Source organism: Microchirus variegatus (genome assembly GCF_963457635.1).
Source record: "Microchirus variegatus genome assembly, chromosome: 11".
NCBI lineage: Eukaryota > Metazoa > Chordata > Actinopteri > Pleuronectiformes > Soleidae > Microchirus > Microchirus variegatus.
In genome coordinates, this window is record NC_139812.1 from 2,123,472 (window position 1) to 2,150,438 (window position 26,967).

At 38.6% G+C, this 26,967-nt stretch overlaps 2 protein-coding genes across 2 annotated transcripts; both read right to left on the reverse strand.

Annotated features, from left to right (window-relative positions):
* Window positions 1-1,094: 1,094 nt before the first annotated feature.
* hhat (hedgehog acyltransferase) lies at window positions 1,095-16,086 on the reverse strand (the record flags this gene model as incomplete). The annotated part of the gene is made up of 11 exons (XM_083897268.1): window positions 1,095-1,203; window positions 5,529-5,673; window positions 6,411-6,612; window positions 9,256-9,291; window positions 11,098-11,248; window positions 11,728-11,905; window positions 13,578-13,790; window positions 15,268-15,462; window positions 15,538-15,651; window positions 15,801-15,865; window positions 15,966-16,086. The coding sequence occupies 11 exons, from the start codon at window positions 16,084-16,086 to the stop codon at window positions 1,118-1,120; spliced, it is 1,506 nt and encodes a 501-aa protein (XP_083753394.1). The 3' UTR covers window positions 1,095-1,117.
* A 2,088-nt stretch (window positions 16,087-18,174) lies between these two features.
* myoz1a (myozenin 1a) lies at window positions 18,175-23,964 on the reverse strand. The gene is made up of 6 exons (XM_083897626.1): window positions 23,741-23,964; window positions 22,188-22,274; window positions 21,657-21,844; window positions 20,759-21,035; window positions 18,959-19,121; window positions 18,175-18,878 (listed from the first exon to the last, which is right to left on the reverse strand). Exons 2-6 carry the CDS (start codon window positions 22,270-22,272, stop codon window positions 18,644-18,646), a joined length of 948 nt encoding a protein of 315 aa, XP_083753752.1. The 5' UTR covers window positions 22,273-22,274; window positions 23,741-23,964; the 3' UTR covers window positions 18,175-18,643.
* Between the last annotated feature and the right edge of the window lie 3,003 nt (window positions 23,965-26,967).

Genomic DNA, 26,967 nt, shown 5'->3' on the forward strand with positions numbered 1-26,967 from the left:
TCTGGAATAAACAGTTTCTGCAGCATCAATTTTACTTAGGTGTGAAAAACACACAAAATCTATTTAAAGCAGCTTCCTATTTATTCCCACAATACTGTACTAAACATCTAGGTTATAAAACAGATTATGTATCGCCATCTACAGAGTAATGGGTACACTCTGCTTGCTGTTTTAAGATCAGCTCACTGGTGTTAAAGTTAAAAGATTTTTCTCTGTAAATGGAAATGTTGTTTACATATGGCCAATGCTGATATTGATCCAGGATGCCGCTTTTATTTTTTCCCTCCAGCTGATAAAATAAAACGGTTTAACAATGACAAATGATACACAAAATGCATCACTTAAATATAATCTTTTAGAGAGCAACATTTATGGTCTGTCTCTCCAATCTGCATTTTGTGTCTGCACTGCAGTGCACTAAGCATTAACGCAGTCAAACCTTTGGATTTAGGATCATTTGTCATAATTATCTGAAAAAAAAGCAAATATTGGCCTGATGAATCAGCCTTAATCAGTCTTCCTCCAGCGTCTTCTTCAGACTGTAGTCTCAATCTGGTTAATATCAGAGAGGATATTGCTGGTGATCGGGTTCATGCTGCTCTGTACACTTTTTTCTGTGTCTATTGTCACCCTGGGAAGACACTTCTGTGTCTGTACTGAGCTAAAGGAGAATGGCAAATGTAAACTCAGCATTTATCCACCTCACTGCGCCACTGAGCGAAACCTTATCAGAGTCATAAAAACAAAGACAAGACTCAGAGTCCATTTTGTCCTTTATAGTTTCTTGGAATGACAGTGTTCCAGTGCAGCTTATTGGATAGAAAAGACACCAACGCAGCAAAGGCAAAGCCAGGAATATACAGCAGCAGACAGGATTCTGTTACAGTTTGTGCATGAAATACAACAAAGAACCAGCTCTAGTCCTTAAAGTCTTAGCATTCAGAAGGATTTCAGTAGGTCCTGCAGGTTGAAGAAAGCAGCCGGGTTTGGAACAGGTTTCTGTGGCTACAAGCCAGACCCGTCACAGAGGCACTGGGTGGCGAGAATGACACTCCGCGCTCAGCGGGGCGTTTTTCCGGTTGCGCAGATTCTCACTCGAGTACAAAGTCAAGGTGAATCACGGCTGGTGAGAAGTCCACTCCAGTCCGATCTGAGCGAAGCAGTAGAGGAAAGCCAGCATAGGTGGAGCCACCGTGGACCAGCCTGAAATAAAAAGGGGGATATTTAGATTTACAGAAATGATCACAATATTATTGAGACAGATTAAGGGCACAGTTTAATTTTGAAATACTGATCATTTTAAACGAGCTGTGTACAGAGACTTGGTAGAGATAGTTTTCATGGTTTGGTCATTTTCTCCCTGATGTATTGTTTTTTTTTTTTTTTGTTATGTTTTTCTCCATTTCTATTTATAGCAGCTTCTTAGAGGATCGAGCAGGCAGGTAAGGACAGCTGTGTGCACCTCCTCCAGATTATCTCAGTAACCTGCACCTGCACCCACAATGCTTTTCAATGGCCTATTCTTTTCTATTCATGTCAAAATCGAAATCCACACACACTCTTGCGCACACGCACGCACACACACACACACACACACAGAAGCTGCTTCATGCACAGCTGTACTGACAGTTTTGTGCCTGCACAAAAGCTACACAGGCTCAGGGTTGTAAAGAGATAGATATTAATATTGCCTATTTTGCCTTTGTCGTTAAAAACAGCCGCAATGTTGCAGCTAACGCGGAGCTAATTACCACTTCGCCAGTCACATTTTGTTCAAATCTGAACCATCTGAATCAATAAGACCTATTTTAATTATTTATTATTTTGCATTTCTCACATTGTTCATTTATCTCTGAAAGTCTTTCAGCCCGAGGTCTCTGTCTGCACCACGGGCAAGTCTCGATGTGATGCCAAGACGCCCCAGTGTTTTGTTTTTGCAGGTACGTACATCTCATTAACACCACTGTGAGTGACTTTAACTATGAGTGAGACATTCTCTATGAGCCAAAAGTTAAAAGATACATCATGTAATTACTTCAAGGACTCATATTAAACCCTATTTCTCCAAGTTAACCTAGTTCCCTGGTGTCCTAATGAACATGTCTGGGACATGCTTTGGTCAAAATACCTTAAAGATGAAGCACCACAGCAGTTCAATCACCCTGCCAAAACAGCCCCGTTCAGAACGGTCAGTTTTGAGTGCCTGTCTCTTTAAATGCAAATGAGACACAGGAAACTACGTCAGCATCACTGAGGCTCCAGCAGCTAACATCAGTTAGCATTTGGAAAAGTGACCATTTGCTGACTCTAGCCGGCACATTGCTGTCATATATAACATGTATCCACTGGACACGTAAATCCTCTGAAGCTGGAAGTCTGTGTAGAACTCTGTGCTGCACTGTGCAGCCAAGAATAGAACACTTTGCAGAGTTTTTTGGGGACAAAGCTGAGCTCTGCGAGACAACATTACCAGGAATGTCTCATTGTGACGTAGTAATGAGTGCGGAAGTCAACATCGCATGTGAGGAGGACCACAAAAACATGACTGTGTCATCTTTTCCCACTTTGCTTTCTCATAAGGCCTCGGGAGTCTCAAATATCAGTATCAAAATGATAAAAAAAAAAAGTTGATTTTGCGTAATATGACTCCTTTAACCATCAAGAAGTAAAAACAAAAACAAAATTCAACTGTTGGGCTGCAACTTACAACCCTTTTCGTCGTGGGTCCATTTTTCTTTTATTTTCTTAATTAATGTGTCATTTTGTGTCCAAATATTTATATTTAAGAAGATAAAAACTCAGACAGCTTTTAATTATTTAAAGGAAAAACACTGATTAAACACTTCATCAATTTTGGAAATAGTTGACAATTAATTAACCTTTGAAGGTTTTTTTTTTGGTTTTTGAAGGTTTTTTCAGAAAGTTGATTCAGCAACAGTTTTACATTTCTTGTAAGAAACACTTAAGGACATACTCTTTGGAAATACAATTACAAATCTGTATTTTTTTATGTGTTAAAGATGTGAAAAAAGGTAGCTTCACATGACTCTGTTTTGCTTTAAAAGCATAAAAGCTAGAGCGTTCTAGAGTCGTCCTTCTAGAACGCTCTGTAGGCTCATATGATTCACCTCATTACACACTGGAGCTATAACCATTAATTTACCCGTCTAATTTCAAGATAAATACATTTATAAAATACTGCATATGTGCACAAAATCAAGTTAGAATTGCTGCAGTCTTGGCAACTATTTTAATTATCGATTACTGTGATTCGATTACAGATATTTGGTTTATTAAATATTAGAAAATGTGAAACATTTAAAGAACTGTTGCCAACAGCCCAGTGGGATTTTGTGAGAGATAAAATACACATATATGGGGATGATCAAACAGGTAAAGTGTATATATATATGTATATATATATAGGAATTTGGCATTTATGACTTTTAAAAAAAAAGGACAAACTATAATAATTTTAGGGAGATCAGATAATTGATTAGTTGACTAATCAGTTTAGCTCTTTAAATTATATTGCATGGTCATGTTGTCAAAATCAGTGAAAGTAGGAAAAGGGCACAGTAACATTTAAAAAGGGATGCTGTGTCAATCAACATGTTCCTAGCAGTGAAAAGAAAGGAGAAGATGAGTACACCTTCCTCTTCATGGCTGTAATTACTGCCACTATATTTAAATGTGGTAACTAATAATACTGAGCATTAACGTGTTCACTGGCGTGTCATGCTCGGTGATGTCAGAGTGATCTTACGTCTCAGCTCAATAAACATTTAATAATTATTCACTATAGCGACAAAGTGTGGAGTTTGTTTCTTCAGAGAGGTCGGAGAGCAATTACACACCTGCACTTGTGATAAAAAGCCCAGACAGACTGATTTAAAAGCATTGATTTCATGCTCATGAAGCAAACTGCAACATCACCCCCACCCCCCTCGCTTTATTGTGTAGCCATAAGGAATAGCTTCAGACGTTTCTGTTAAAGCTATTATATCTCAACAGTTAATACGAGAACTAAAAGGGACAAGATTATGAAGTGCTTTGTTAAATTTCCAACTTAATAACTCTCATTTTCATGTCGTTTTTTTTTTTTATTTAGTGCTTGGTAATGGTTAATGCTGCATGGTCCGAATGACTCACCATTAAAGCAAACTGAGATTCTCCATTTAGTTTCCAGTTCTCCCTCTGAATAATTCACAGCTGAAATGGTCTTTTCAAACACCCTCCTCTTATTTTTAGGCCTCTATTAACTTATTTACGCCAGGTTGTCAGTGGTGCGTGCGTGAAGTGGGTCAGGAGTGCAAGTCGATGATGCTACGTAGTACGCACCGTTTGTTTTGAGCGTGTCGTGCTTGTACCTAGGGCTGGATATCGAACTTTTGTGGCATCAACTGGGTATTGAACTTCCTCTAAATCACTGAATATAAATAAAGTTTTGTCATTCAATATGACATTTCGGTGATTATAAAGAGTGCAACATGCTCTTTGTGACCGGAGATGGAGCGTAATCCCCAAAAGAAGACAGAGCTCGACGCGCTTGGTGCGAGAGTGTCGTTGTTTTGAGGAGGCTGCACTTGTTTAATGAATGATTGTCAGGAATATCTTAATTTTAAACTGATTTGATGAAAGTGGTATTGAAAAACAATATTGTTCATTGTCAAAGTCCAAATCGAAACTCCATTACTGATATTTAAAATGTTCAATCAATGCCCAGCCCTAATCAATAATTGATCACTTTCACTGAGGAGTGCTATATAACTTTAATTTATATAGACATAATCTCACCCTAACTCTAAAGAGCAAATATAGAAAACAGTGCAAGAGTTATGCAATGAAAATATGATATTTATATATACTCTCTTCATTTTAATAGTTATAATACTCTTTATGGATAGATGGACGGACGGATAGGCATATAAATAGATAGAAGATGATAGATAATAATGGATACAGTGGGTAGGTATCTGCATCCCCAAAATCAGACATGCTCTAGTAAAAGAGAAATTACCAGGGCTTTAAAATTTAGTAGAGTGTGCGTTATATGTCGGCGTGAATTAAGAGTTCCCTTTAATAAATAATATGATGATGTATCAACACTGAGCTGAGCTCTCGGCACTGACGAACACAGCTCGGCCCACTTATCATGTGACGCAGGGCCTGAGGAGCGACTGCCATCTTACTTTAGCAGCCAAATGAACCAAATAAAGACACACGGCAAAACCCAGCCTGACACAACCATTAAGCAGATGTGCAGTGATACAGAGTATACTCATTCTGATCCATCATTATATTTTATTCATGATATTTTTATTTCATATTCGGCCTATGTGAACTGGTGTCTCTGTTGCTGTCGATGAAATATGTTGAGCTGCTGCCACTGGAAGAGAAATCTGTGATTGCCTTCAATGACTGATGCTCCACACTTGGAGCACATTTGTAAAAGCCAGGTGAAACAGCAGTGCAAATTAAAGGCACGCACAAATCCTGTCGAGTGAGTGTTTTAGAAGGTAAATTACCTTGAATGAAAACGCGCTTCCAGACGATTCTGCCCACATGTGTTCCCCCAAGGAAGACCAGGTTAGAGAGGATGAGCATGGCAGTGGAGAAGGCGCAGAGAAAGGCAACAATGCGCCTTTTCATCGCCGCAGAGAAACGTTGCTCCTGGGAAATCAGTACATGAGAAAGGCTTTAATCGTAAATCTGAGAAACAACAATTGCACGTGGCTGTATCAACGTGTGTGACTGTGAACTGCAATCTTTTCAAAGTATGCCATCAGATTTTATGACCAGTCAGAATATGAATCTTCCTCCATGGGCTAGAAGCCAAAAATCAAGAGCAGTCAGAATGAATAGAATCTTTTAATTTACATTAATGTGGTCCGTGTGATGATTAGAGCCAGTTCCAGCTGGCAATTGCTTCCAAATTGTCTGAACATCTAAATTGAATGCTTTAAGCTGACACTTTTCTTCCAAAAATGTATTTTGGCATCTTTTTCTACTAGCTGCACCACAACTACGCTGCTGGGAGAATGAAACAGTGATTCAGGGTAAGAAATCGTTCAAAGTCTGACTACAGTTAATTATTTTTTAGATTCAGAGATGATGAAACAGACCAACTCTTTGCTGTCAGGAATAATTGAGAGAATTGATAAAGAATTGGAAGGTTAATCAATAATGGCATTGCTGTCTTATAATTCCCATCCCTAATTAGATGTGACAGGATCTAAACAGCTTGTTCTCTATCTGTAGCTCCACTAGCGGCTCCTTTTTAATCGGATTCTATGGCTCTTTCAATTACTGTTTGCGTTAAATATTTTATCAGATTTATTAACGAGGTAATTTCATCTTTAAGTCTACAGCTTTTACACAGTTGGAGACTAAAACAATTTCAAACTTACTACAGCTGAGTGAAAAAAGGATGAAGCAAACAGAGACTTGAGTCCGTTTTCCACCAGAACTCCGGCCCAGTTCATCACAGCCCAGTACTGCAAGTAGTCGCTGCCACCGTGCCAGAAGCAGACGAATCCAAACGCAAGGCCAGTTGATAGTACTTTGAAAGGAGCGCCATGTTGTGAACCTCCGAGTGGCACATAGATGTATCTGAAACACAAGAGGACAAGACATGAAAAAGATGCACTTTCGAATATTATTGGATTATAACCCATGTATGAAAGCACCAATAAAAACAGACAGACAGAGATGCTTTACTGATTTCATTATTTGTCTTCAGTAGTACAGACATGTACTGCAGCCAGTAAATGTCCCAGATGTAAAACAAAATATTTTTTTGTCTTCTTTTAAATGGCACCATAGTGTGTCGATAAATTACATAGACCACACAGAAATCATCATGTCGTGTCCATTGATTTTTAATCCAATAAACATTTCTCAGAAATGTTAATTGGATGCAGAGCAGAAACAAAGGCACTACAGGGAATATCAGTCCGGTCAGGTTGTTAATAAAGCAGTAAATGGGCTGATGATTACAAATTGATTGCTGTAACATGAATCAAACCTTTTAACAAAATTTTGACGGTTCTTGGTTTCCTGATTTCAATGTTTGTTTGTTTTTTTGTGTGTGTGGCGGGGACGGAAAGAAATCGTAATTATTAAGACGTTTTATGACGATTTCAGAGCCTCGTTTTTTTTACACTATAAATAGCCCAGATAACCATCAGCCTCTCCATCTGTGAATCTCATCTTTTTTTTGCAGCTGATTTTTACATCAAATCACTACCACATAGCAGACACATGTTATTTTACAGTGGTTTTCATTAGATTACACTGCATTATATAGTATGTCATATAAATAGCAGCTGTGTACTCATGCAGCAGCCAGCTCGATGTGAATAATAAAAATCCAATCAGTGAAGAATGCGGCTCATGTCTTGGAGACAAATGGTCTCAGATATTGTGAGAACCTCGTCAGTCCCAGAGGTACCGACATGCTACATCACTCCAACACATTTAGCAACAAACACCACAATCTATCTCATGTTGCTGAGCTGGGAACTAATTATCTCAGCCACCCTGTGGCTAATCAATGTTCCTGAAAGATGAGCCAGCATTTTCTGAGCCGTAAATAGAGTGGCCAGCTTGGCCATATTAGAGGATGAAAGTAATGCAGAAGCAGATGGAGAGGTACAAGTGTTACTGAATACGTACACATACCCGGCAACATCCATCTGTTCACATTATTCAAATTCCAAACAGATGTTAATCAGAATATGATAATATTGAGACATACATTAATACCTGAATAGCGTGTTATGTAAGAATTAGATGGTCTTACATCCATTATTGTACATTCAATTGTTTAAACGGATAAATAAAAAGCCACCATTTGTCGCATGAGATTTATTTGACACGATTCAGCGGCCTATGAATCTGCAATTGACATGAAATGTTGTTTTTACTCTCTCTCAACTCACAAAAAGCAACCAAAATATGATATGGCAATTTCAAACTAACATATATTTATACACGTAACAATTTCAACTACTTCCCAGGATTTGAGATCATATATTCCTTTTCATATGTAGTTCATATGTATATCTGAAAACAAAAAGGCCCAAACAGTAAAAGCTCTTTTAGTGTGCAATAACTGTGTGTGTGAGTAACAGAGAAGCTGGGACCCACGGTGGTGGTGCAAATACGGGAGGTTTAATGGAATGGTGAAGAATGAGCCACTTAGCTGCCCAGAGAGACGGGGTGTCAGTGAGTCATGTGGAGCACATCATTTAACACCTACGCACTCATCAAGCCCTCTTCAAACAATTTCTACAGAATTTCAGAACTGCATTAAAACCTCTTTAAAAGCACTTCTGCAAGAAGGAATGGCAGGGCATTGTGTCGCCGGTATCATTTTGCATCTGCAGCGGCATAATTGCAAGTGATGCCATTAAAATGGAGAAAACAATTTCCAATTGGACACAGATTAAAATGGAAACTTACATTTGCAATTTAAATTCTGGGATCTCAAGCAAATTATGTGCGGCCACTTGGACGGTTTGATAAGCCACATTTCCCTCTAAACTCCTCTTTAGTTTCTGAAAAGCAGATGTTCATGCACATAATCACACACGCCCCCAACACAAAGAAAAAAAAACCCAGACACTAATTAACACTAAAGACAAGGGAATAATTTCCCAGATTGTCACTGTGATTTCTGACAACCATGCAACTGTGCCACTGCTTAACTGAACAAACCCACATCTACCAAGTAGACCATAAAGTCTCAATAGGCTGCTTTCAGCAGAGTGTGCATCATTAGAAGTGGGCAAACTAATAATGCGCGTCGTCCAAACTACAAGTGAGCAGACACATAATGCTCCCATTACATATGCACATATTAAACAAGGAGGCATTTCTCCAGGGTGCAGCAACAGCAACACAACAGAAGAACTATTCACCAACAACATGCTACCTCATAATCATGAGAAAGCCTACATGCAAATGCAATATCCTTGTCCATTATCATGACACATGCAGGCAGGCAGCTGGAGAAGGGCTGATGTTCACCTGACAAATTCAATGCCCCCCAGGAAATGAGCCATTTACAGATAAATAACAGATGCAGCAATTAAACAAATGCACAAACTATTCAAATAAATAGATATTTAGCCAGTTAAACTGATACATTGAGATGTGAGAGGGATGATATGATTTAGATGGCATTTCACTTCATTTAATACACATGGACATCTGAATTAGTCCATCCACTGCTCATGAAGTGCCTCTTACCTGATGAGCCATCGATACAGTCCCTCGTCAAAGTGCCTGAGAGTTTAAAAAAAAAAAAGAAAAAAAAGAGGCAAATGTGATTCACAGATTTACATAACACAGCACAGCAGTGGGCTTCATCTAACATGTGTAACGTGCACCACTGCTGTGTTTGTGTTTCAAATCAATCTTTCACATTAAGAAGATTAGAAAAACGGTTTTCTTCTTTCCCCCCCCCCACATCTCTGGCTATAAAGTGGGGCTGTTTGGTCAATGACATTGGTGGACAGCTTTATGCATTCCATCAATGTTGTCAACATGGGCCAGCTCAGCACACACAGGCTGGATTGGAGTGCATCAGAGTCAGCAGATTGTTCACCCACACATGTACAAGTGGGGCTTTTTTTCCTTTACTACTAGCTTCTATTTAAACTGTATGTACAATGTTATAATTACATTTAGTGAGAGTGCTCCTGCCATTAGTGTGCCATATTCTACCATCTCTGATAGTTCAAAATGCTTTTTTTCTTTTGCACATGATGCAGTCTGCTTTTTATTGCATGTTAAGTTCAAACCTTGTTCTATCTATTACTATTCCTGATACCCCAATACCATAACCTTTATTATTATGTTATGTTTGATGTCGCCATGGGATCAAATTGTTTCACCTTCTCTAATCATTTTAATTATGCAGTAATTGACAAGTGCTTCATCAACCTTGTAATATTTATTCATCATATTATCATCATCTCTAAAGGCTCCTGTTTAAAGGTGCTGTTAAATCCAGTTGCATTATTACACTGTTATTAAGCTTGACCTTATTGGTGAACACTCGTCAGTATAATATGATGGTTTTCCAGCACCACACACTGCTGCAGTGTTATTATGCAGGTAAATCACAACAAAAACACTAAAGCCTTCATAAATGTAGGAATTATTGCAGCACTATATTAGTTTTTAATTGGTGTGTCGGATAAACTGAAAAGCCAACTGTTATGTTTATGTAAGTGTATGGAGCATATGAGTCAAAAGTATTTCCAGATGTCACCAGAACATACACTTTTCACTTAACATTAATCAGAATTTCCTAATGTAGTGATGGATGGAAACTTTTATTTACAGCTACAGTCTTGTTCTTAAGATGCTGCACCACTGCATTATTAAACACTGCAATGTATATGCCCATTAACTTGAGCAAGTGTGACCCCTTCAGCATAAACAAGGCACAGTCTTTACCTAAGTTTTTAACGAAAGTGCTAAATGGAGCAGTCATCTTGATATTTAATTTCATGGTTCAGCATGAGGTCAATACAAACCCAAATTGCTGGCTTGTGACAAATAAAGTATGTACACATGCATCAAAGAAACTGAACATATTCTGGTTGGCGTTGCTTTAATGGAGAGGGGGACAAAGGAAACGTTGGAAAGGTGTGCCTCAACATAGAGGTAGAGATGATAAACTTAATAGTTCATCATCTCTACCTCTATGTTGAGTATAAGCAAAATAGTATGATTAACAAATCTTATTTTTAGAGATTTAAACACACTGATGTTTCTTTTGTTTCATAAGTTGTTGTTTTAGGAACGCTGCTGCATGCACAACAATTTTTATTTCGAGTAAAAAAACAATTTAAGTTTGTGTCTGAACGAGCGATATAATGCTCAGAGGTGACCTACTCTTGCCAGTAATGACAAAAGATGAGACAATTTGCTGTGCCCAGTCTGAAACTGATTGCCAAAGCACTCCACATCAAGCACTCCCCATTAAATGTACTTTATCCTTTAGGATATTAATGATGCTGGTTTCTACTGAACACTAAAATGTAAACACTGTTTACAAGACCAGTTGAATTCTGTTCTTACCTCCACATTCCAGTGAAAGTGTGCATGATGCTGACACAACAAGGAAGCTTTGGAGGAACTAGATTATCCAACGTAGCCAACATGGAGGGAAGGCCAAATAGCACCAGATACTTCACATAGAAGAACTGGACAAGGGCCAGAGCCAGACCACCTGTGAGGAGAGGAAAGGCAAGTTTTCATACATAAATCCATCTGTAGAATAATGGCAACCACTTATTTAGATCACTCACATCAAGTAACTTGAAAAAGACATTCATTTGCTTTGAAACTGCAGGAGGCTCGGCTAATTTACACTGCAGTGACAAATATCTTGGAAGAAATACAAAAGCAAATAAATAAATGTGTTACATATGATAATAATGGTGTAACAAAATGACAGCGTGCAATAAAAAGACATAAAACAGATGATGACTCAGGGATGATTAGTGATTTAGAAGCAACTAAATCCTGTGAGGGGTTGGTGGGTCATTGATTGGCAGATTGATGGGGGTCATTCATTAAGATTATCTCATGCTTTTTATGTCTCTGTGTAAATATGTTCATTGTTTATCTGAAGTGGAGGAGAAACATTAAAGCTGACGCTCAGTGTTAAGCGCGAAAGCTAAAAATACATACAGTCTAAATACTTACCCAAGGCCCAAGGAGGGAGAATTTCTAAGTAGGTCTCATTAGACTGGATAGTGTGCATGTACATTACATGGATCATGTATTCTGCAATGCACCACCACAGAATGATCCGTCCTGATCTGAGCACCAAGTAACGAAAAGCAGATTCTGGTCTGTCACACTCCACAGCATGCCTCTGCATCTGCAAGTGGAGAAAGCGAGAAGGTTGTTACTTCTACTGCTACTGGGCAAATATCTTTACTACCCAAAGCCTAAATACAAGTATGGTAGCATAGAGTATGGTAGAAGAAAGAACCCAGGCTGTTTTAATATGTAGAAGGGCTTGGAAACTTGGGGTTAATAAAGATATTGTAATTAGTATATATTGATTAACAAAAGTCTGATCATTTTGTTTAAGAGACAAAGTTGAAGAACTGTGTTAGTAGAGCTTTCTAAGGTAAAAAAGGCATGTGTTTGTGTTTTACTTACTTGACATAAGAAGTGAACATAATATTCAAAATAACTAACTGAAGTATTTCAATGTTTTTCAACTCTTCACACCATCTTTGAATCATCTCAAAATCAATCCTACAAAATGTATGAAGTAACCTTTCATATAACCTTCAATCACATACGAGCCCTTTCAGCCCCTTAATTAACAACATATACAATTCGAAGCTTCTTTTTTTTTTGGTGCCCAGATAAACATCAGACTCAGTATCTGTGATTGTTACTTTAGAAGTCAAGAAGGTGAATGTTAATGATAAATGCTTCCCTGGTTTTACTTCAAAGTATGTCTTCATTATGCATCAACATTACATTGACATACACTGCCTGGCTAAAAAAAATAAAAGGGTCACACACTGACAATATTTCATTGGACTGCCATTAGCTGAAATTACAGCACTCGTTCGTTGTGGCATTGTTTCAATAAGCTTCTGCAATGTCACAAGAATTATATCTGTCCAGTGTTGCATTATTTTTTCACTAAGATCTTGTGATGATAGGAGAGTCAAACCACTGTGCAAAGCCTTCACCAGCACATACCAAAGATTCTCAATAGGGTTAAGGTCTGGTCTCTGTAGTGGCCAATCCATGTGTGAAAATGATGTCTCATGCTCCCTGTACCATTATTCCGCAATTTGAGCACAATGAATCCTGGCATTGTCATCTTGGAATATGCCCGTGCCATCAGGGAAGAAAAAAAATCAATCGATGGAATAATCTGGTCATTCAGTGTATTCAGGTAGTCAGCTGACCTCACATAATGTTGCTGAACCTAGACCTGAGCAACTGCAGCAACCCCAGATCATAGCACTGCCCCCACAGGCTCGTACAGTAGGCACTAGGCATGATGGGTACATCACTTCATCAGTTAAATCCAGGTGGCGACTTCTTTTTTTTGGCTGGGCAGTGTATTCAGAATGTTTATTATTTTGCAAACAAAGAAAAATAATGCTGTGATGATAATGGCTATTCAATTACAGCACAGTCCTCATGTTCAATTAAATGAAATTCCATTTTTCTAGCGCCAAATCACACCATATATTATCTCTGGGCACTAAGCATTGTAAAGCAGCAACCTTTACAATATTATAGAGAGAAAAGAAACCCAGCAGCATGTATACATATGTTAAAATAAAGGCCACTTTTTCCACAAACACAAAAAAAGAAAAGAACTCAAGCTGCTGTCTTCTTGTTAACAGCCCAGCACTAATGTGCTGTCTGCTGTTTTTTAAAAAATGGTGACCTACGATCACCTGCACTGTAGGAGCAGCAATCAGCTGCTACCTCCTCCAGACAAAAACAAACGCAGCTTTTTTTCTTTTTTTTTGGGTCAAAACTGCTCGAGTGACCTTTGATGGCTCTCTTACCTGCTCCGTGTAGTCTTTGTACGTGATGATGGGTCCATTGTAGAAAAAAGGATGATAGAATGTGTATGATAACAACCAACAGAGCTGTGTGACTCCACCGCGGCCTGCGGGGCACCAGCAATGCTCCAGGCTGAAGCTGATGAAGCGCAGACCACAGACGGCGATGCTGAAGAGCAGTAGATAGTATTCCTCTTCAGAGTTATACCAGCGTCTCTGTGAAACACAGGTAGAAGGCCAATTATTTTTAACACATCACTGGGGAAGACTTCTATAAATAGTGACACTTTGACAGTAAATTTACAGTCTCCTCCTCCAAATACAAAAAAAACACATGCTTAATACAACTTTTAATGAGGTCTGTTCAGTACATTGTTATTGCTTGAACGCAGGAGTCGGTTGAATGCGACTGCACGTGTGTGGGTGCGGTGAACACAGGAGGGGATGAGGCAGAGTTCAGGAAGCAGGTCTGTCAGGTCTTTCATTTTTCTGAATTCAAGTCTCGAACGTCTGACTGGAACACAGCTACCAGACATTGACTGCACTCGATGTGGCAGATACTGTGCAGATCAAAGATATTTTGAGGGGATTCGTGTCAGACCATGTGAAAAGTAGACTATGACCCAGTTTTCGTAAAAAATAATAATAATAGGCATAAAAACATGAATGGAACTGAATTACTAAAAGCTGAATTTACATTTACCTATAATTATTTGTGTCACATTGTTAAAGAAAGTTTATTTTAAAAAAAAAATGATTCTTTAGAAATAACAGCAGGTAATGTTCAGCTTATATATATGTTATATATAAATATAAAGACTGTCTCTGCATCTCCCATTATTAGCGTCTTATTGGAAGATACTGAACTTTTTACAATCCTCTAATCTCCATGAGATATAGGACAATAACCATGAATACTAATAATAATGTAAAATCAATAAACCTGATTTTACAGACATAGAATATATACTGTGCTTTACATGCTGTTAGTATCTTGCGCCCTCTTGTGTCCTCCAGAAATATGACACCTATACTTTGTTGTGTACACTGTGGATTTAGCTAAGGATAGTTTTAGCTATGTTATATTATTTTTAAAAGTAACACTTTGTTTTTATAATAATAATAATAATAATAATAATAAATAATAATAATAATTATTATTATTATATTATTCTTGGGGGGAGTGACTGTGAGTGTCTCAAAACCCATAGTGGTTTAATAATGTAGTAGTGTAATTCCATTTTCTTTATTAATGCTATTATTGCTTGTACAGTGACAGTAAAAACTGTATAAACTAGTTAAATATCTTAATAAGTTGCAACATTCATGCTTTATCATCCACATGAGGGTCACAGGGTCACTGGAGGCAATCCCTGGTGACATAGGGCGAAAGGGGGCTTACAACCTGGACAGGCCACCAGTCCATTTCAGGGCCAACATGCACACAAACAACCATTCACTCATACACATACACACCTATAGTGTCCAATTAACCCCTGCATGTTTTTGGACCGTGGGTGAAAACAGGAGTACCCGAACGGGTGGATGTGTAAACTCCACACAGAATGCTTACCACAAAAAAAATCAGCAGTTTTTATCAAGTAAATAACATTAACAGATTCAAATTTACACAGCAATAGAAAAATGAAAAACATGAAAAATATATATTTTTTTTCTTTTCAAAGCAACCCACCTGGATTTGTTGAAGTGGCTGGATGTGAAGTGTGGCGAGCAGCAGCAGGCTACATGCCCATGACAGGGCGGGCTTTCGCAGCTGAGCCGCTAAGAAGGACAGAGCCATGTGCACCAGCAGCACACTCACACCTTTAACCCCCAGCACACTGCTGGCTGCTAAGAAGCCATATAACGTAAGTGCTGGCACCCTGAACTGTTGGGAGAACATGAATAATGGATTGAAACATTTTGCCACATAATGGCTACAGAATATTCTACTGCTTCCTACCTTAGGGTAAAAGACGCTAGTGAATCTGGATATGATGCCATGACCAGCCAGGGTCCACAGTAAAGACTTCCTGCCCCATTCAGTCCAGAAGTTCCACTCAAAGTCTGATGGGTCCTAACAAAAAACATCAATTACATTCCACCTCAGCTCTACATTGTGTGTTAAATAATAAAAGATGGATGTAAAACAAACTAACATTGTAAGCGATACAGATCACAGATCAGATTTGGACTTTTACTCAGTAATTTCCACATTGTTCTTACCCTTTTAAAACCCTTAAGAAGGCCTTCCTCCAATTGGTATTCTCTCGCTAAAACCTTTTCATGTTCTGATCGAGGAACAAAAGACAAATATTGTATAGAAATGGTTTAGTTTTACATTCTTTTAAATCAACCAACATACTGACATTTTGTGTCCATCTACCGTACTTTTAGAGAACCTGTGCAGGTGGTAGAAGGAGTACAGATGTGAGCCGAAGGAAAGCAGCCAGTACACAAGGATCTCTATCCATGGCAGCGTTGCCAAAGGGGCCTTTGGTTTAGATTTCATCAGGAAAAATCACTGTGATTTAGTTTCACCTGAGACAGAGTGATTGACACACACACACACACACACACACACACTACTTTTCAAAAACAATGGACATTCACAAACTTTAGTTTATATATAAATACATTACCCTAACCCATGATAAATAACATGTGTAACTGTATAATTACAAAAAAAATCAAAATTGTATTAACTTCATATCTAAATGTAACACTTTGAGTGTACATACCTCTTATTCTAATATAATATTATTATCTTGTTTTTAATTAAAGTTCAATGTTTGTTAAATGTAATTGTTGTAACAGGTCACAATAGGAAAACCAAAGGTGTAAATGTCTGTAAAGGCTTGAACTACAGGTGTAAATCATCAAATGAATAATGACTGCGTTCCATTTCGCTTTAGAGGTTTATGTGTGCAGCCTTGCTCACTGTCACGCTGTCCCGACTTAAATGAACCGAACTCAGCCACCGTTAATGTATCGTCAATGCCTCTCATCAGTATCACCTGTGTTTTTCCCTGCTAAAACGTGTTAAAATGGCTGCTGTGAGGGGGAAAAAAGGGCAATAAATGGCATTGCTCGGTTTTCTGTCGACGTGGACACCTATCCTTACGTATGATATGATATGATGTGAGGTGTGCACTTTAAGGTAAAGAAATAAGCATTATTATTAATTTAAAGTGATTCTACGCTAGTGAAACTAGCTAATATCGTGAAACTAGCTAATATCGTGAATTGCAATTGCTACTAGTCTGCTAATTCATATACACTGGGGCCTTTAATTGGTCGAACAATACGTGATTTGGACGAGTAATGAGTAATGTGAGCATATGTACCACTGTTATTGATAAAATACAGGTAAAGTGAATGCTGCTCATTAGGTTTTGCCACTAAGAATCTTAAGAACACACAGTTTTTCTGTTTAAAAAAATGCTGTGTCAACCATTGAGATACACTAAACATCTATTTTTAAGTCCATTGTGGTCTTGCACATTCATAGACACGCAAACAAGCTTTGATTAAAAAAGACGCTCCTCGTGAAACCAGTACTTGCCCCAGAATCATCAAATGTTTAACTTTCCTTTAGTCTTTAAGTGATCCTGTGGAACTCGTCGGCAAATAAAGTGATACAAAGCAAAGATGAGCAACTGTTGTCAACTTCGGCGCATGTAATTTGCGAAAATGTAAAGAAATTTGAGTTTAAATTTGTCAACAAGTTCTAGCAGCACTATATGGCGAATGAGTACAGAGTACAGACGAAACCGGTTGACGTTAATCGACCAAACGATCATCGTATCATGCAAATAATAACTGAACAGCAGAAGCTAAGTGCGTGGACACATTTCCGTCCACTGGTCATTTGATTTGTTGCCACGTTGTTTAATGACCTGCAAACTTAAGCTACTCTTGTTTTATTGCTGTCAGCTAACGATAGCTAAGCAAGCTAACGATTTAAACAAGTTGCAGCGTTACCTAATAATACTGGACTGGTGTTCATTGCGTCGCTGTGAATGGGAGACTACACACTTCGACAGTCGCGACATCGTCTCAACAACACGCTAATACGCTCCGGTTTGTTTCCAAACAAACATTCAAAGATGCAGCTGCAGCAATGATTCTACATCGTTTTAAAAAATATTTCATGCTTCTGTGTTATCATAGCACGAGCGCCCTCTACTGCACCGGCGTGGTACAACTGCTTATAATGGTTTTAGTTGGAGGCTTTTTTCCTTCTTTTTAAAAAAAAAAAGATTTATATTCACTTTGATCAAGATTTTAAAACAAAACGTACATTCAACTTCTCAGATATTAATCCATAGATGGGTGGATGAATAGATGTACTGTATTGTTCCCAAAACTTGGGAATTTTCAACACAGCACAACTATTTTTTGCTTCTGCTATTGAGTCATAAGATAAGTATACTTTCTCTCATTGCGCCTAGGACCAAGAACATTCTAGATATATTGTTGAAATTTGTGTTACAAATATGGGAACACAAACACGCATATGAAATGTATTTGATAAGAATTTTCATGTACACAAAATGATTCCCCTTGACATTTTAATCACTCCTCTGGAGTATTGTCAATGTTGTTACTTGGTTTATTGTGGAGAATTGACTCTATGCATGCATCCTGAATGACACAGGTTCATAGCCTTTTCATAGCTCAACAAAATATCAGAGAATCTGGACAACAAAAGGGCACTGGGTAATGACAAAGTTAAGACGGCATTAGTGACAGTAATAAAGCATTAATCTGTCCTTCATACAAGATTCACTCTTCCCTATTGACAAAATCTGCACTCCACTTGTGAAAACACAAACATTTTTTAATCTGTCTATAAGATCAAAGCTGGCTTCTTTGCCTTACAGCCAAATACAGAGCAAGATCGGAACATGACCACATTTCATTTACACATTCACTCATTCACATTGAGAGATTTATCAGTGTAACAGTTGACTTTGAGCTCATTTTTGTGTGTGTGTGTGTGTGCATGCAGTCAGGCTTGTGTGTGTGTGTGTGCTGAGAGTGTAATCACAATATCATTTTTTTTTTCACAGCTCGTCTGTCTCTGCATCAAAGACCACGGCATCACTCTCCATGTGAATGCTGCCGGGCTCGCTGCTGCCCACCCAGCCAATAGGAGTGCGGTTGAAGGAAGGCCGACAGCCGACGTCATGTTGGTACACCACTGCAGGTTCAGGCTCCTCTTTGGCCGTCTCTGTGTCTGGCAGCTGGAATTTCATTAACTGGTTGGCCTTGTCAAACCCTCCGTAGGGCAGTGCACACCTGGCAAAGCAAGGTAAGATGATTTATGAAATCCTTCTTTGACATGAAACACCTACAAAGTTAAGTGCGGGTGGAAGTACCTGTTGAAGCATTTGTACTTGGGCATATCCTTTCGGTCAATGGGACCAGGCATTGATGTTTTCAGAGTGGCTAACAGGTTCTCGTCACCCTTCATGGCCTTCTCCCATGGTGACAGGTAGGTCTTCACATGAGCCTGCCTCTTAGTTGCACCTTTTCCACTTCCTGTGTATGAAAAAATCCTGATAAGGATCATTTCACGTGTGTAAAAAATAATGAAACATGTTTGTGAATCTTTTTTTGCTTGAGAGTCCGATGAGGGAACCAGTACGTCTGTCTGTCCAGTAAATAGGTCTTTAAATCCAGCACAAAGTTAGCACAAATCCTTCACATCAAACCCTGCCAACTGTTATTGACCTTTAGTTCACAAATTAATACATTGTCAACTTGCAGAATAACACTAATTCTGAACTGGATGGTGGAGAATCTCGCAGTACTGTTGCAGCAAAATAGTTTTTACAATTTTTGCACAAATAAAACCTAGATGTTTTTCAATCCGTGAACATTTTGGGGTACAAGTCCACTTTGCTACATTCAGACTGAGCTAGTCTAGCCATTTTCGCTTCTAGTCTTTAAGATGAGCCTAAACTTTTTGGCTGGTGGTGGTGGCTCATACTGTATATAAGAGATGTAGCCATTTTACTATCTTCCAAAATGTCGGGGGTCCCTTCTGTGTATTGCAAAGGGATTACATGGCTGCCAACTCTCACGCATTGGCTGTGAGACGCACGCATTTGATTGTCTTCTCAAGCTCTCGCGCCACACCTTCGATTTCTCACGCTGAAGTACACATCACAATTAAAAACGGTTCTGAATACATCTGACAGCTGAGTTTATCTGTGATCTAATCTGTTGAGCCTGAGAAAAGCCACTTGTGATCGATAAGTTATGCCTGCAGAGACTGTGAGGAGCACAATATCGAACTGTCTCTGGTTGAGCCAATACATCCATGGGTTGAGCTCGCGCTAAGCATATGGCGCGAACATCATCCATCTTCTGAAACGTTTGAAACTGCTCGCACCCGCAATACATAGACAGTTGCCTCATCCTGGACTGAGTGGCAAGAGAGGTGTCCAAGCGTCAATGGTTCTAGGAATTCATCCAAGCAATGCTCAGAACGGATCTAGTTTCCGGTACAGGTCGGGTAACGACACGCACCACACCGACGTTCCAACCACCAACAGGCATTATTACAGCATACAGCTTCTTTAGCGTCTTTTATTCTCTTTCTAATCTAATCGTTAAATCTTCTTCTGACACCTATTACAAGAGAATAACAGTGGTAGCCCGGTGGTTAAGTAAGTAGACTTGTGTCGGGAAGGACATGGTATCGAATCCACCAGCTCCCAGGGTGTCTACATTATTTACCATATTATTGTATTAAGCATTAATGATACATAAAGCATATTGGATAAAGCATTAATAAGCTTGGGATGCATAAAATATTACTATAAATAAATATATTGGGTGTGTGGTGGTAACCTGGGATTATATTTATAAATTGATATATTATATTTATAAAGTGCACTAACAAAATAAAAAATGTTGGCACACATCATTTAGGGTGGTATGTGTTTTAGTGGAGACCATCCCATAAAACTTTGTCATTCAATAATCAATTAAGCTGACATATTGTGGAAAGTCTGTAGACATCCTATTCTTCACCAGCAAATACCATCAACAGATATTCTGCAAATCCTTAAATTGAGGCCTTAAGTGAGTACAATACAGTTTGTGCTTATTTGAGATTTATTTATATTTAAGTAAGAGGCACTTGGACATGAAAGAAAAATGTAACCAACCTGCTGAGCCGTCACTAGCGCCTTCTCCTTTACCACCTTTCCCATGTTCACCACCACTCAGTCCTCCAGCACCTCCTGCTCCACCTGCTCCTCCTGCTCCTCCTGCTCCTCCTGCTCCTGCACCTTTGCTTCCAGGCTTTGGTGGAGGCACAGGGGCACCTCCTCCAATCTGCATCCCTGTGTAATGCAGGTGTCCAGACTGCTTGCTAACAAGATGCCCACCAAGGTTTATAATTTCACCTCCCATCTGTCCACCCACAAACTTCTGGAAGTTGTCCTGAAAGATATGTGAACAAAATGACAACCATATGCCACAAATACTGATGAGTTACCTTGTTACAGCAGCTCCACTTTATACCTGGCAGGCATTACTAGTGCTTTTTATGTAACGATTATCTTTCCTTCAGAAAATTAAAAATATCAATGAAATCAAATGAAAATGAATTAAAATTAAAGCCAAGGTGTGGCTTAATTCAACTTAAATGCTGGAGGTGCCCAGTGGTGTTGTGCATTATATTGGCATCAATACCTTGAAAACATGTCATGTGTCTCAGACCATTTGTCCAACATTCTTCAATCAATTTTGGATATACTCTCTGTGTTCTCATTTTGGCTCTTATGAAAGTTTTTCACACCACATCTGTGTAAATAATCAACTGTTCACTCGCTGCCTTATACTCTATAATGCACTCCTTGACAGGTGCCATTGTAATGAGAATGAATGTTCTAATTTTCTATATTTTAAAAGTTGTGGCTGATCGGTGTATATTTTAAGTGATTTTACTTATTTTGCAGTTGTGATTCTTTGTGGAGCTTGTGAGTGTTTTCACATTGTATTGGTAATCTTCTAGAACTTGCATAAAAGTGTTTGGAAAAAAAATGTTCTCCTTGAACTAACCATTGAGTCACTGCTGAAGACGTCGGGGTTGTTCTCGTAGATAAACCTCTCCACTCTCTGCTTCCTCATCTTGAACATCTTGGAGCCTTTGTTCTTCATCAGCGAGAGCTCTTCCAGCATGATGTCTTTGGGAGTCCTAATTTTTTTCCCCAGGTCAAACTCGGAGGCCTCTGGCTCCGACTCGTACTCTAGGTTAGGGACATTCAATGATGATTATTATTCTTTTGCACATACTTCTTACAAAAAAGTGATCATGAAGCGACCAAGGTTTAGCGCTTTGTATTATATAACACTCCTGGCCTTTAGTTACTGTTTATTGAAAAGCATGTTAACTTAGAGTTACTCAGTTTAAGTTCATTTTTATTTGTTTTATTTTGCTATGTTTAGTACTTCTTTTGATTTGAAATGCGCAAGTAAACCTGCTTATCCTGTAAGATTACTGCCCCAGTCACAGTAATCATCACCAACCATCCATCAAAATCTCAATGCATACTGTGAAAGAGCAGTACTGTCATTTAATATCGGCCTTACCATCCTGAGTGATGTGTGATAAGTCGGTTATGATCCTGGCAAGCTTTTTCCTCCTGTGTACGGGGGCAGGTGTTCCCAGAGGCATGGCTGTAAGTCCAGGAAAAAATATGGTGTTAAGAGTAACATAGTAACACATGGGGTTACAAACATACAGCAGAGGCATTAAAAATAAATGGTTTGATATGACAATATGTCCCCTCAAAGGAATAAACAGCCATACATTATAAACAAGGATTCAAATGCACTTATTGTTGTATTTTTGCTTTTAGATTTCATCCAACTTTTCAAGTTATTCTTCACCATCAACACCTGCAGCTATTGACAACCACTGAATGTGAATCCATGGGACCTAAATGTGACAGACAAACAAGACAGCTTGAGCCCCGCTCATTTTTCAAGTTCAAGGGTGATGTCAGGGCCCTGAGATTCCCCACATTCCCCGGTGAAGCAGATGTCACCCTCGAAGGAAACTTAATGCTTAATGCATGTTTAGTTTGGTTTGGGGTCACATGATCTGCAGTACAGCCAGAGTAAACAAACAGAAATGCACTGTGCTTTAGGTAGAGATTCAGTGCTCTCTGGTGCTGTTCTACTGCAGTCAAAGTAAAGGTCTGCAGATCATAAAATAGCATTGAGCATCATTTATATCATCTTATCATATTTCCCAATCTGCAGCCTGCATGAGAACCTGTTGGCGGGGAAAGTGGGGTGTAATACTTTACTCTGTGTCATCTGTCATGATATGAATCACTGAAGGAGCATGTTAGCATTAGCAACCACATTTCTTGCAACCTCCCTAGACTGAGATGAGCATCTTTACATCTTATGTGACTAAATTTCACTTTTTTGCTCTACATGCACATTAACCTCCACATCTCTTGTTTCTTTAATTCATAGTCGACTCACAAAACATCTACTGACTGTAACTCAACCCACTGCAGCTATTTATAAAATACATTTCTAGCCAAGACATTTTAGTGACATGTAATGGCGTCATTCAAATCTCAAATGAACTTAACACAACACGTAAGGACGCAATTCACATATCTTCAGGGAACAAGTCTTTGTGTACTTTTGAATCCAAACACGCATGAAATCTGGAGTAGTTGTGGATTTTAACTAGGAAGGTTTTGGATGGCATGTTATTTCCTTGAATAATTATAAGCTTAGGGACGCATCGCACACAGATTTACCACCCCCACCGCCTCAACACCATATAAAATCTCTGCAACGCCCACAGAGAGGGATGGTCAGCACACTCGCCCATTTCTATGGTCATTTTAAGACACAAGAAAATCTAAAAGCAGCAAAGTGACTCACTGAGATATGTTGGTACAAATGGAAACACTCTCATTAAAAGCAAAGCCATAATCTGGTCTCCTGAGCTGTTATGGTCTTCTGTTGTTTCACCTGTAAAACCTGCAGAAATCTCACTGGAGGATATGTTGCATGTCTTTATTGCGTATTTCCATTTTGCAGCAACCACACTTCTAAATCTAAGCTGTTGCTGTTTTAGCAGAACAAAGCACATTGATGGATGCAGATCCACTCACCGATATTTAGTTGTAATCCTGGAAAGGAGGGATGACCTATAAATACCAAATAGACAAGAGGCTCAAATCTGGCGATCTCTGTCACAAGTTTACAAATCCCACAGTGCCTCTGACCCCACGTATGGCTGGACCCAGGTCCAGAGAAGTGCAAAACCCACCCTTCACTCAGATGGCAGATCTTCCAGGGGCTTTGGGGAGTGGGTGGAAGTGGTGTTGGTGTCAAGGCGGGAGGAGGCGGTGGTTGAGTTTAGGAGTATGAATACGAATGGGGGGTAGGGGTCTCTGTTGGCTAGCTGAAAGTGCTGATGGTGATATTAAAGGAACAGAATCATTCTCACAGATGGCTCTGAAGCCTATATTTAGTAGCAAAGACCAGGGGGAACAGAACTTGGCTCTAAGATAACCTCAAAGGACTCGGGTGTGTCGGGTACACAGAGAGACTGGGTAGACTACAAGTTCACAATGCAAGTTTAAGCTTGGTATATGTGTGTATGGCAGTGCCACGTCAGTTTGTGTTTTTAAAGCGAGGGTTAGCCTCATTCGCACCCACATCTCTTGAACCTGACACTACATTGTCACATTTTCAGTTTCATATGTCCAGACATGATAAACATCTGTGAGACAGAGTTATCAGGCACTGCAACAATCTTTGCATGGCCTGTACAAACATAACTGGAGAGCAACCATGGGTAAATGCCAATTAAAGAGAGTGCCTGCTTTTACAGTGCAAATCCTCTTCATATTTCTGTACAGAACATATACATGAAGATGAGCACTTTTTAAGAATTAAGAAACTATTACCTTTAATTTCAACAAATCCAGGAGAATCGGTTATCATTTGGAAGTACTAAAGTCATCGGCTCCCTGAGCAGCCTCACTCCCTTTGAGATAGTTCACTCAAAACCACAAATATGCACCTCATAGTGGCACCAAGGGAAAACGATTTGTCTCCTTTGAACTATGAGCTTGATAAAGGCAGAGGGATCCTGGCTGATCCAACCCATGCATTACATTCTGAGTTGGTGGCACAGATGCAATCTACCAAGATGCAGAACCAACTTGTCATTTGTCCAAGCTGTTACTGGCCTGGTAAATGAGTCTCTGAACTCTGAATTGTGATTTGTTTTGTATTTATTTGTTTGTTTGTTTGTCACTGCTGGCTGTGAGTCAAATCCCTCTCCCCTGGGATAATAATGATGGCATGACCTCAAGGCACTGGATCAGGCTTATATGCAAAGGTCAAAAGTGAAATACTCTAGTCATTATAAATTATATGTAATAAAATAAAAAGTTGTGGATCTCTTGTACAGTATATCTGTATATCTGCATATCAGTGTTTCATTATTTATTGTTTAATATGAAAGTGGAGATTGTGCCCAGCAGTGGCTAACATGTATTTGGCTTTGTTCCAGCTTATTTTTAACACACATTTTCACACCTCTTCTTAAAGTAACAAGTCTTGACCCCTCAATAGACAGTAATTTATGATTCTCCAACCGTCTGAGAGATTTCTTTCATCTTCTGTATGATCAGTTTAATGCATTTTTCACATTTTAGTAAATAATATATGGCGTCTCATGAGGAAAAAAAGGGAATACACTTTTTGTTGGATCCTTCTGTGGCTTTCTGGGTTAAGGTCAACTTCTTATAACTCACTCTACCTTCACATTTAGGTTTTTATGTGTATTTATTTAGATTTTATTCCACTTTTCACTCTCATTTTATTGTAATCATATTCTGTTTATCTACTACTTTAATTGCCAAGTATTCTTGAACTTAAAATTATTGTTAAAAACTGTAATTTGTTTTTCCTTTGTTCACATTTACAATGATGGGAAAGATGGCACATCTAATAAGTTACCCTATTATCTAATTGTAGTTATATTATTGCAGGATCTCAAAGAAGCAGAACATAGTGTTTTCATTCCATCTCAAAATAGAAATTTCCACAAGCTGAGAAGCCACTTTTATTTTTTATTTGATATTTTTAAAAGCGTTATATTAAGAACACATTCTTAATTACAGTAGCAACTTGGCAATGTGTCATTTTCACTATAATAAGTCTTCTGTTTGGATATAAACAGCCCTATATATAGAGTGAGTGTGGAGGTTGAAAACTGAATGCCTATCTGACTGCTTCCCCCAGCAGGGAACAGGCTTATGTAGTCTATGTGGGATTCATCTATGTCTCGCTCTTATGTGGCCCCAAAACAATCTAATGCAGTATGCGATGATGTCCATAAATATGTTAATTTCAGGATTTCAGATATGAAATAATAATGTCCTTCATCTCAGCAAAATAAAAGGAATTTAGAGACAACTTTAAACTGGTAAAATCTGACATTCATGTCATTAAATTAACAATTTGGTAGAAAATTAAGCTAAAATCATTGTACCAATTTGTACCAAAGTGTACAATCACTTGATTGTATGACTTGTTGATTTTCATTAACAGAATTAGCCTTATTTATTTACAATATATCAGGAGCCTGGTCAGCTGTACGGAAGCCATCATTTAAAACCACCATGTTTTTACAATTTGCCCACAATGGACAAACTAGAAAATCTTTTGTGTGTTGATGCTAACTAAAGGCTACAAAGGTTCAAGGTGGCGATTAGGTAAATTGGACACTAAAATGACCAGAGGTGTGAGAGTGGATGGTTGTTTGTCTCTAGTTGTCTGTGGTTTAAGTGAAAAATCTCACCTCCATTCCATCCATCCATCCATCCATCCATTCATCTACCACTTCCTCCACCGGAGGGTCTTGGGGGGTGATGTGCTTATCTCAGCGTCCAAAAGCGAGTGTCCAATTCACCTGATCCCCAAATCCATAAAGATCTATATAATGATATTATCATTCACGCCTTTAAAAAGTATCCTTTCTCACCTAATACCATCTAGTGCATGGAACTTCTTGTATGCATGATTTTACTTTGATATAGTTCTTCTTGTTGATGTTTTCTCATATTACCTGTTGAAATTACATCAGCTTGATCGAATGCTCTAATCATCTAATCAGTCTAATAATTAAAGTTAAAAAGTGCCAATAAAATAAAAATAGCTAATACTGTGTGTGACTTATCCCAGTGTTTCCCAACCCTGGTCCTCACTCATCCAAAGCAAATTAGTTCAGTAGTGTATGTGTTTGTGTTTCTCATAAAAGAGTCATGTAAAGCATTAAAACATTTAAAAAAAAATAAAACCAGTATACAGTTGCATTACTGCA